The following is a 12,295-nucleotide window of genomic DNA, read 5'->3' as shown; positions in this document are numbered from 1 at the left end:
AGCTATCAGAACTACCTAGCTGCATACCAGTGATAAAAGCTGACATAGTAAATGTCCATAGCAATGGAACAAACGAGGCATAGTCTGCAAATGAACTCAGAAATTCAAGTTCTTTTAGGATAAAATTTATCAATTACACTGCACGGTTACAAACAGTCATCAAAAAAAATTCCTGTTCCGTGATAAACAAACTACAAAGCAAGACTGCACAATGGGACACTTACGGACAGCACTTGCTTGAGGCTGTGTCTCTGGAAGTCTGAGACACACTGGAAAGAAGTTGCTTCAGGATATGCGCCATAAAAGTCAAATCAATTTGCTTTTTCACATCAAGAAAATTATTATAATCCTTTGTTCTCCTGTCATCTTTAGGAGTATGGTACAGGTAAAAGCGCCAATCTTGCCTTGCAAAACTGAACCACACCATATTTATTTGTCAAAACACCTTCTCAAGAGCTTGTGGCCCTGTGCTGCACAGCTGTCAAGTCCTAGTGCAACATTAACCATCTTGCTTGGAAAAGCTAGAAAGAAAGCCTTTTTTTGCTTGTATTTAAATGCATTCCTGTCATACGAACAAAAAAAAGAAAGAACGAGATAAAAGTTTTAGCCGCTTCTGTTAGAATAACAGGACAGCTTGGCAGGTGGTAAGAAAAATGTCAATATTCTATAGAAATAAGATTTTTTCTTTAACCTATATACAACGTATGAGGTTTTTAGTTAACAGATTTAATCTATAATTATGTAATGATAGGCAAGATCTCCATCTTGCAATCTAAACCAGCTTAGACTCTGCTCCTGAAAATGGGTGCTAAAAATGTATTTTGTCTACTGAACTATTGCGTTTTGGGTGCTTAAAAACCAAGTTCTACTACTGTCATCTATGACAACTGACAAACCAAGCTGGTGAGCAACTACTATATATAGTTTGGTGACCGAGCCAAAGTGGCTAAAAGCAAGTTTTCAGTGTGCGCACAAGACAAAGTTTAGTATGTGACAAAAGATTTTGGAAACTACTCCAGTCACAGGAAGAAGCCCTACGTATCATTGATGAGAGCAACTAATAAGTCATTTAGGTGTCAAGGACTACGCAAGGACTCCCCTTTTTCTGGGGACATAGGTTAACTAATTCAGAAAGCAATCAGAAAAACACAGTAAAAATACTTACTATGTGACTGATTCCAGTTTCAGCCATGTCAAATACCACTGTTAGGGGCTTTCCATGATCTCTCTTAGCATAATGTTCCAACCAAAAAGCTACCAGTTTCTTTTTCTCAAGTTGCTGTTTAGGATCTCTTGTATGATGTTTCACTCTGAACCAAACTTATGAGAAGAAAGAAGAACACACACAAAAATTCAAACAAGTCCAAATTAACAGAAAACATTATGCAAATAACTCTACAGAATGCACTGAAATTTATTAACACCTCTGAGTTTGCATTCTAAATTTCTACTGATTTTACGGCCACTGAACAGCCAAAAAAACAACTGCATACCTTTCCACATCCACCCCTTTCCTTGCTCACATTTTTATACCAGAACTTTTTAAAAAATAGAAATATCAAGAATTACAGCTCACAAAACAGCAGAGTGGAAAAACACTTTTCATGTATTTAAAGGCTACTTCTCATCTAGATTATAATTTCACCATTTCAAATTAAATCTCCTGGTCCTCAGATACGATATTATGTTCTGCATATATTCTAAGTATTGTTGTGGTTGTGAAATTTTTTTCTTTCTCTGCTTTGGTTTTCTACAGCATTGTATTTAATTTTTGTAGAAACAGTTTTTTAAAACACATCATGAATTATAGAAAAAGCAACAGACCTTTAAAATAAAATGAAAAAAATCCACATGATGAGCAAAAATATAAACACGAAAGCCCAAGGCATACCCTCCTGGAATAAGAAATGAGTCATGCAGACACAAGTTTTTCCATGAAAAGTAGCATATTTCAAAGTAACAGACTTGATAAAAATGTATGAAATCAAATTACTGATTATGCAATGAAGTGATAAAAGAAATATTCGGGGCAGCAACATCAAGGGCAGCCTTCGGTTTCGGTACCTCTACAATACCAAAATTAGACAAGTCCTAAAAATAATTGTAGATGTACTCTTAATATTTTTCTCCCTGAAACTTGGAAAGTCTCACTAAAAAAACAGGTTTCTTCTCCATGCCTTACTTTCAATTGCAAATAAAAAGTATTTTATGGCTTGTGTAAAGAAATAAACTTTCTTTTTTTTTTTTTAAACATAGCGTATTAACTAGATGCTGTAAGTTCAGAATTCCAAAGGGACAGCCCTGTTCAAACACAGGACTCTTTTGAAAATAACCAACAATTCTTGAAGAACTGCTTTATACTTTAATACATCTATTTTACAAAACAGAATGAGAATAGAGCTTCTGGCCCACGAAACACATTTCTCAAGTGTTGACTTACCAGAAACTCAACTACAATACAATCTGAATTTGCATACAAAGTCAGATATTCTGACCCAATTAACATTCACAGAAGAAACACTTCAGATATGGAAAACTGAGACATTAATTATGTTTCAGTGACAATAAAATCAGAAACCATTATTTGACTTACACATTCTTGTAATGAAACAATCGCATAATTATCTCAGTCCAAGCACTGACAAAAGAAAGTATTTTTTTTCTACTTCTCCTTCCCGCTCACCCCCCTCCTCAATTTCACCAAATTGAACCACCCAGTATAATCATGCTTAGCTTCCTAAATGGTATAAAAAGGTATCACCATCACTTCTGCTTGAATATTTACCTTAGAGGCTAAAAGAAAATCATGAAGCATAACAAAGCAGCAATTTTTCACACAGCACTGATATCTTGCAATAAGAAAAGGGACAGTTTGACAAAACAGAGCCATAGAATAAAAGCTGTATTATTCTGTTCATGATTTTTTTTTAAAACTAGTCTATTAGCATTCAAAGCACAGTCATTTGTGTGAAAGGTTGGACTTTTAGTGTACTTCCGCAAGTATTAACTAGCCCTTGTAAATCAAGGAAAAGCAGAATTTAAGATTATCCTCTTTTGGCTCACAGGATTTAAGCTGTATTAGAAACAACATGTGAGAAGTTACAACATATTCATTTATAGAAAATAATATTGACCATCTGTTATATACCATTTAACTCAGGAGTATTTCAGGCAACATTTACTGTTACCTCACAAATCTTATTTTATTACTAGAAGTTAATCACATGACTTGAGAGTTCATTCTCCAACAATTCTCAGCTGTCCACGCTGTTATTGAACATTCCAATGACAGCAGAAAAAAATGAAAAAAAACCAAGAAAACCATTACAGACGTCCTGTGAACCACTGCAAGTATGCAAGAATGTGGGCTGCTAGAAAAGCAATGACAATGCACTATAACAATGAACATTTATACTAGTCATACTTACTACAGTAGATACAGAAACAATGCATTTCACCAGGAAAGTTAAAAACTATATCATAATTAGGATAAAGGTTTATGATTTTGAAAACTGCTGATAAGTTTCCTCATTACATTTCTGTAAGCCAAAAGATACTCAGTTACCAACGTATTTTTAGTAAAAAAAGTTGCCAATAGGTATCTACTTCTCTTTATGTTTATTTTTCAAAATGGATGCTCTAGTGTTGGAAATGAAAAATAATGATCAATGACTGAAAATATTGTATTCTGTGTAACTTACATAATTTATAGCCTTCTTTATCATATCCATGCAGAAAGAGAGAACCAATTTCAAATAACCATTTTGGAAGGACAGATTCTGTCAAGTCTGCAAAACCAAATGAAAGATTACTTCAGTAATCATATTAATAAAACACACCGCAACTTAAAAGAAGTCACTAAAACTGCAGAAATCTAGCAAAAAATACAAAAATATCTTTATACACCACTTCCCAAGGCCTTTACTAAACTAATGCAAATATTGAGCTCTTTTGAAATCTTCACTATCTTCTTCCTCTCATGCTGTAGAGCAGAATTTACTTCGGAAGAAATATGAATAAAAAAATTAATGTAAGAAAAAAATGCTACAAATGTTTATTGTTATTCATATCAGCAGCACCTCTTGCTCAATCCTTTAATTCAGATTGTGAAGTCCTGTAGATAAAGCTCACGTTCAAAACACTCAGCTCAAAAATGAGATCTACTCTACCCCAGATGTCAGAGTAGTGCTAGTATGATGAACAGAGCCCTGGTTTTGGTGGTTTTTTTTGTTGTGTTGTGTTTGGGGCTTTTTTTTGGTTAAGTACTCCATGCTAGCAAATGTACAAAGACAAAACAAGAGATAGCTGCTTTTAAGCTGCTCTCCTTTCCCCTTTCAACAGACATATGGAACCACATCAAAACAGTGAGACAGTACTGGTCAACTTGAAAAGCAACAGCCCTTTTTTTTAATTGAATAGAAAAAACTCTTGCTCAGTGCTCTGTGGTACTTACAAAACCTTTAAAAAGTGATTAATGAAATCATATATACAAGTCAGTCGTAGCTCAGTAGGAAAGCAACATACACCATCAATATGCTTATATAACATAGCTTACCATTAACTGTATATTCTTTCCTCCACTGAAAGCTTACATCAATCATCTTTAATGCATCATCCACAACATCGTGACGCCAAATCAGATAATTTTCAACCCATTTATCATCTTGCTGAAGTCTTTCCACATCTCTAGAATCGTATTTGTCCGATTTATCTAGCAAATAAATCAATTATTGTAAGAATATAGCATTTGCTATGAAAACACAAAAATGATCAAGTTTCAATATAATCATCTATCAGGTACATAGGATTTCTTTTGCAGTCTCAAACTTAAGCAGACAAAGCATAGCAAGAGAAACTGATTAAAAGCATCTATCTACTGTAATGATACTTAGGAACACAAGATGACTCACCAGAAATACTTTTTCTGTGATTCTTATTCAAAGAAAAAACATTAGAAAACAAGAAGGTGTGTGTAGTGTAGGTGTGTTTTTTCTAAAAACAGGTTTATCTAAACTAAATTGTTATATAGTCTAAGAATCTGTTTATCAATAAACATATAATATTAGGCATCACTAGTTCAGCCCCGAATTCTCAAACTTCTAGGCATCAGCATGTCAGACCACAAAATGTCAGAGATCAGATGTTAAAATTATTACTTTGACCATACACTCTACATCATCACATTAAACAAAATTTTTTTTCTTTACAAAGATTACACATTCTACACTTGTTATAAATTGTTACCTCACTGAACACAAATTACGTGCAACTCTAAAGCAATACAAAACCCCCACGCCTCAAACTCTTCCTGTACCCTGTTGCTACCCTGATAACAGGTTAACACACTTTTGGAAGTACTTCAGATGAAACAGGAGTTGCTGATGCTTCTTACTTTTTTTTTCCTACTTTTTTTTTTTTTAAACACGAAGGTTTGTAAAATACAAATGCCTAAATGGACCTATTTTTGTTGTAGATATGCTTAAACAAAGGCTCAGTTTTCAGATCAATGCTCCTCTTCTTTTGAGAAATCTGTGTAATTGGCATGTAAATCAAGGAAGAGCCCAGGACAGAAACAGGCATCTGAAAACAAAAGACACATACACATCTCTGCTAGCTGCTAAACACTAAGTTTTTAAACTATTCACTTTAAATTTACCTTTGATTAGCATGAAAAGCTAAGACTAGTTAATAAAATAAGTGTTGGTTTTCACATACTGGAAAGACTATTCCTCTGTTAGCAGCAATAAATTCAAAACAACTACTTTCAGGGCCATCATAATTAAAATAAATATTTAGAACTGTGAGTTGAAGGTTTAGGGATGTCTGTTTCAGTTAGACATCTTAACTCTTAGGAAGATGTTAATAAAGAGGCAGCATTAAATTCTGCTAAGTTTTAGTTTTACTGGCCTACATGCAAAGATATGACCTATTTTACTTGTCTTTCAGTTCATACTCTGTTTCCTGTCAAATTAAAATGGGTGTTTCTTACAGCTATATTAATTAAATGTGCCCATCCACTAAGAGTTATTACAGTTGCACTCCCCCAATGCATCTCTTCACATGCAACTGCTTCTCACACACATTAACCGCTCAGTTCCTTTTCTTCATTAGGTTTCCAATTTCTCCTTCCCTTGATCCCATTCCACTACCTCACCTTGTTCCTTAGCCAAGCCTACAGTCAAATCCCACTTCCCTTAATCTTAGTCCCCTACTTGCTTTTCTGCCCAAAAGTCTCTAGTCCACTAAAAACTCTAAACTCTCAGTTCCTTCTCTCATCATTTTCATACTTGCACGAGACAACTCATTCCCTATATTCTGACTAAGCCAAATAAAGTGAACACTCAGCACAAGACTGAAATGCCATTTAACTTTTTTGTGACTCTAGGTCAACCACAGATAGAACAGGCTGTAAAGACTCTGGGTATTAACTCTTGTGAAGTCTCAACTGCTCATTTGAAGTTTGACTATTCCCCCAATGATTTACAATTTGCATGGTTTTGCCTGAGAAATGCTAACAGTACCTATTTTCAAGTTAGAATCATAAAAAAATGATGTTGGAGAGGATTTCTACAGGTCATCTCAGTCCCTAACTCCTGCTTACAGCAAAGTACTTCCAAGTTCAAACAGGTCACTAAGTATCAGTCAAGTTTTGAAAACTCAAAAGGGTAGAAGAATTCCACAGCCTCTTTGTGTAACATGCATTCCAACCCAAGCCTCCTTAAGAGATGCTGTTATGTGCAGTAACTACGCTGGCACATCCAGCCAGCTAAGGTAAGAGAAGCACTGGCTTCTCTTAGCCATGGTATACTAGCTATTCTATGCTATGGATCATTCAATATGGTATATTGGCTATTCAAGCTATATATAGGTACTCATAGCCACAGCAAACTAGGGCTTTGCAAGAGCAAAGATTTACTTTAACATCAGTATTACATGTTTCCAGTGCCTGAGCTACCTTACTTCAACTTGGTTTAATAATCTGACACACACTAGCTTCCAGTTAACAGCTACTGCAGTTAATCGGTCAGCCAAGTATTTTTCTGAGATCAGTCTCATGCATATTCTATAAGTGATTTGGGTACTGTGTAATTAAAAAGAAAAACTACACACCACCAGGTAAGAGCTAAGAGGCTAATGCTTCACACCACTTTGAGGCTTTCTTTGCTCTCGGTACCTGAAAGCAGAACTGTCAGAATGACAGAATAGTGCATCTTGTATCAAACACTACCTTAAAAACATTCATGTATCATTATATGCAACATGCCTGAGAACACGTTTCTGGGCTACTAAAATTTTCCTAAACTCTGAACTTAGATAATATTAAAAGAAATTTAACTTTGTGAATATATTAAGAAAACGAAAATGAAAGAGGAATGGAGAAACATTTTATCCAAACTTTAAACATCCACGAAAAGCAAGTTGGATTCAGAGAAACAGACAGATGAAAATTAAAAGATTCTTCCTCTCTTCAGCAACCAAATTCTCAACATGACACATGTAATCTGAATTTACATATATACAACACAGACTAAAACAGGAACAACTAGTCAAATCCTGCCTCCACAGGTGCTTGCAGGGTGCTAGTATTTCCATCAGGTAAGCTTAACAAGACTCACAGAAAAACAGGAGTACTGATTACACTTTTAACCTTACCCAATTTATCCAATTCTTGCTACAAAATAAAATTTAGAATGAGATTGTGAGCCCAAAAAGAAAGCTGTTTTATCTCACACATATAAAGCAGAGTGATATGAAATTGCTGGAGTCCTTCCAATAACCCAGTCATTGAAGATATGTTAATTCAGAGGAGGAATTACTCTTCAGATTCATGCACTTCCCATAATTCTATAGACATCTGGAAATTTGTTTTCAAACTATGCTGTTAAATAATGTGAATGTTTCCAATTTTAAATCACTTATGGAACATTTGACTGCAGTCACTAGATTACTAGAAATTTGTGGAGTTAAAACAGAATTAGTTGAAAGAAAATAGACCTTTGGGGGTGTCAACGCATAATTTAAATACATCCAGCATAACAATTAAGAGGCCAAACAGGAAACAAAAGGTGAGGGGCACTCAAATGGAATTTCAGGTGAAACTATGAACTGAAGTATCTTACCTCAGACAATCTCCAAGTCTAGCCATTGAAGATACCTGTAAACATATACTGATGCTTTTCTCACTAGAACATTAAGCATCCATTTCTTCACACCTGCAGAACTGCCAGTAAATTGCTGAGACAGTAAGTTTAGTCACCCTCTACTCGGGGAACTGGACATCTCTATAATTAAGTCCATAACAAACAATTTCCTAAGGTATTTGGAACATGCCCCCACTTGCACCAAAAGTAACACAAGGAACAGCGTTCACTGATGCTTTGTTCAGCACGAGATAGTGAAAATCACATACGTAACAGCAGTGTCGAGCTTTGGTGAAACCACTGTCCAGAAGCTTGGAAACCTGGTTCCTCCGTCAGCCCAAGAGATTCAAAAATTTTACTGTATCCCAGAATAGTTCCACAGCCAGCAGAAGAGGCAGAACTGGGATGTTGCAAGACTGTTCTGTTGAACTGGTAGGCTGTATAGAAACTAATCAAGACTCAGATCCAGAAAAGCAAGAGAAGGCATAACCTGCTTAGCAAATTTGATAGTTACCAGAAAGCAATAAAATAAAATTCTAAGTTACATATGAGTAACAGTGTCAACAGCAAGGAGGAGAGGCCAAAATTAGCTCTCTTCATTCCCTCAGCTAAAAAGCCTTCAGGAAACTGAGTGAGCAAGAAGACTGACCAGGTCTCAGACAGAACTTTGAAGGTTTTAGAGTTCATAATTTTATTTATCCTTATTTTAAAAACAGCTACTTAGGGTTACTTTCATTTCCTCATTGAATTTTTTGGGTCAAGGGAGAAGACTGAAAAAGTTCTGTTTGAACAGCAGCTTCTTCCTATTACTCGCCTTCCTTTTTTCTTGTGTAAGTGAGGAGTTCTGTTCTTTCTATGACCATGTTCTACCACACTAATAGTTGTCTTCAAGCTGAGAAACTCTGAGATAATTATTATCTTCCACAATAGAGGACTCTGTAAAAGACAACAGCTCTGAAAAGAACTCCAAAGTTATGCAAAACTAAATGAGTACAAATTTCACTGCAATGCTTTCACTGGAAGAATTCAATAAATTGGTTGATGCACAAATTGTAACATCGCTTCACTTTTTTTTCAGTGCCACCTACGTTACCTGGAGACCAAATGCTGCACTGCTGTTTTCTTCAGGCATTCATGCTTTTGGAAAAAAAAAAATAGAAATTTGAGACTATTCAACAAAACTATAGAAGACAGACTACAGGACTAGAAAATAGGCAGCACAGCTAAGTCCCACACTAAAATAATCCAGGGAAGTTCAGAATTCACAGCCTGTAAGAAAGACTCCTTTCAGGAAGAACTCTTATCTAGAAAAGAGATGCTACAGAACGGGTCATATACAAAGCTAAGTATGGATAGCAACCACATACCTTTGAATAGAGAAAAAACACACTTCATTGTACAAAAAAATTGGAAGAAAGCAAAAGTATGTCAAGTGTTCCATTACACAAAGCTTCTCAATTTAACTATTGCCTTAAGCTATTTAAGCCAAGAAGTCTTTGGTCTGAAGGGGTCATAATTATTCCTCCAACCTTGGCTAGAAAGGGGAAACCAATTTAATTGGTTGTTGATGCCTAACATATTAAGCCAAGTACTGTAGCCATTCAAGTACATGCCTTCAACTGTTAGATGAGGAAACTGGCAAGACTGAACACAATCTAAGGTCAGTAGCCATACAGGGACAAGGATGAAGAAAACAAAACTATTTATGCCCAATAAGGAGTTATTTCAACAAAATTAAGCAGCAATAAACAAATAAAATATTCTCCTCCACAAGATGTGCTAAATTCAAACTTTAGCAAAAAAATAAACAGTCAGTGAGAATAAAAACTTCCAATAGAAAGCTCAAGCATCAGTATCACATAGCTGCCTATAAAACTACGGTTTTTATCCTATCCATATGTTTACTATCTTATCCTTTCCAGCATTTCATTTCAGAGCATAAACAAACATAGGCAGATATTCAAAACACTACCTTAAGAGTTTTCTACAACAGTCATATCACTGTTTTTTTGAAGCTGCCCCATACGTCTAAAATTTTATTTGCAATTGAACAATATGATTAACAAAACACATTTTGCTACTAGCTTAAATTTCATCATGACTTTCTTTAATTTTTTTAATTGAAGTGGGAAACTTCTTTTTCTGAAAGTTAAGCTTTGCTTAAAGGAGAAAGGAATAGTAAGCAAAAAGGGATGGGCAGGGAATACAGGCAAGAAGAAATGGTAAATATGCGAAAGGAAGCATGGAAAAGACTTGCTGAATGGAAAAATCTACCAAGATTTGCTTATAAATAATCACTACTGTAACATTAAAATGGAAATTAATAGCCCAGAAACAAAAGCCAACTTTAGAAATCCTCGAAGGAATGTAAATGCACTGAAGAAAAAGACAAGACCGTTTGCTAGGAAACATTGTTAGTACCAGTCAGTACCAGAAAATAATCTTTTGTTTTCATTGTTCTTGTCACCACCCAAATCATTTACATCACCAGCTCGCACAAAGAATCCAAACAGAAATTAGACCCCAAACTGCAAAGATAAAGTGCTGCCCACCTACCACATCAGACAGCATTTGCTAGTTTACTGGACTAACAGGAACTTTTGAAAGGCATATTTCTATTACTGAAATGCAAGGCTTTCAATTACTAGGGACACACATTCTTCACAGGAACTGAAGCTGTCCATCACATACAGCTAGAAAATTTACTGAACATAAAAAAACACCACCACAAGCTCTCAGTTAACACTAAACATTGCTGCATAGATAAGATCTCATAGTGGCTAAGCTTTCCTTCTAAAACCCCTGAACAGCCACATTTGGTCAATAACTTCAGCAAGAAAGCTGCCATGCAAACTTTGGGGAAATTAGCCAGTAAGGTTCACCAACACTGTATTTTCCACACTGCATCTGACTTTTAGAACTATTTTTTTTATTTAGTCGCATACATGAAATAACTGTATAATTCAGAGAACAGATTTATGGTGCTTCCAATTGCTGAACAAAACTTTTCCCACCCTACCCTGAAAACTGTCAAGACTATAGTATATTGTTTGGTTCTAACTTTTATGTGAAATATTACAACATGCATTAGGCATCACAGTTAATATTAGATTGTTCTCAACCAGCTATATATGAATATATTATTTGTGTATATTCTGCTTTAATCTAAAAATTGTATTCTGCCAATAGACAATTTTAACCAAAACTCAGGATTCCAAAGGCCCTCTAAGTTTTAATTGTACAACAAAAATAAATATTACTGCAAGACCACATTCGTGAGCATTAACAATTCTTTTCGCATGGCAGGGAAACTATGTAACTATAAGTTCCATAATATGGAAGAATCCCTTCATAACACAAATCCAAGTCTCTAGAATAATCAGGAGCACCGTCTTCCTCAGAGGGAAAATAAAACAGTAGCAGCTGCATGTCCCAGAAACAAAAAAACTGCCTGAAAATTTTACTCAGATTTTAACACTTGCAGCTCACCTCTAAATGGAATTAGGCTTGTTCTGTAAAGGCCCACAATTCTACGGCCACACTAAACTTTCACAGAAAGTATCAGTTTCTGAGTGTGCCTTGACAGCACCCTTAGTTTTGAAAGTAGACTAAAATCACTGGATATGAAGCAACCATTTGTACCTTTACAACACAGAAGGTCACGTGTTTGGGGGTGTCTGCATACATGCACCTCCACACCTCTTTTCAATTAAGAAGCAGCATAAAAGAATACAGTATTTACTCTATATGCTCTAGAATGAAAAGCCACGATAAAACTAAAACCCAGTGTTTTTCACACTTGAAGTGGGCAAAACAACTTTAACTTGCTTGTGGCATTCCTAAATTTGAAGGAGGGACTTAATGTAAACTCAAAAAAACTCTAATCCTATTTTCTCAAAAGGGCCAAGAGCCCCAAACCATGACCCAAAAATGGGCTTACTGAGAAAGTGTGTTCAAAATACTGCAAATAGGATTACAGCTTACCTTACAACAGTATTCAGTTATTTTAATGGCTGTAACAACCAGCCCAACACAGGTTTCATTACAACTGGAGAAACCCATGGAATTCCAAGACTGTAAGGAGTAGTTCAATTGAAAAAGTAATACTCCCTTTCAGCAGCAACTGTCCCAAAGCAGTTCTAGGCTTTCCAAAG

The 12,295-nt window shown here is 35.4% G+C and overlaps 1 protein-coding gene across 2 annotated transcripts in view; it reads right to left on the bottom strand.

Annotated features, from left to right (window-relative positions):
- Positions 1-12,295, bottom strand: part of MOSPD2 (motile sperm domain containing 2) — a 35,229-nt gene that overhangs the window by 21,452 nt on the left and 1,482 nt on the right. For both annotated transcript variants that reach the window (XM_075428797.1, XM_075428804.1), the window contains exons 3-5: positions 4,556-4,711; positions 3,702-3,788; positions 1,166-1,320 (exon numbers count right to left, since the gene is read on the bottom strand). In XM_075428797.1, the coding sequence (XP_075284912.1) occupies positions 1,166-1,320; positions 3,702-3,788; positions 4,556-4,711 (398 nt within the window). The remainder of the gene's footprint in view (positions 1-1,165; positions 1,321-3,701; positions 3,789-4,555; positions 4,712-12,295) is intronic.

Source organism: Opisthocomus hoazin, chromosome 1, assembly GCF_030867145.1.
Source record: "Opisthocomus hoazin isolate bOpiHoa1 chromosome 1, bOpiHoa1.hap1, whole genome shotgun sequence".
NCBI classification, from domain to species: domain Eukaryota; kingdom Metazoa; phylum Chordata; class Aves; order Opisthocomiformes; family Opisthocomidae; genus Opisthocomus; species Opisthocomus hoazin.
This window is presented reverse-complemented; position numbering and strand designations above follow the sequence as displayed.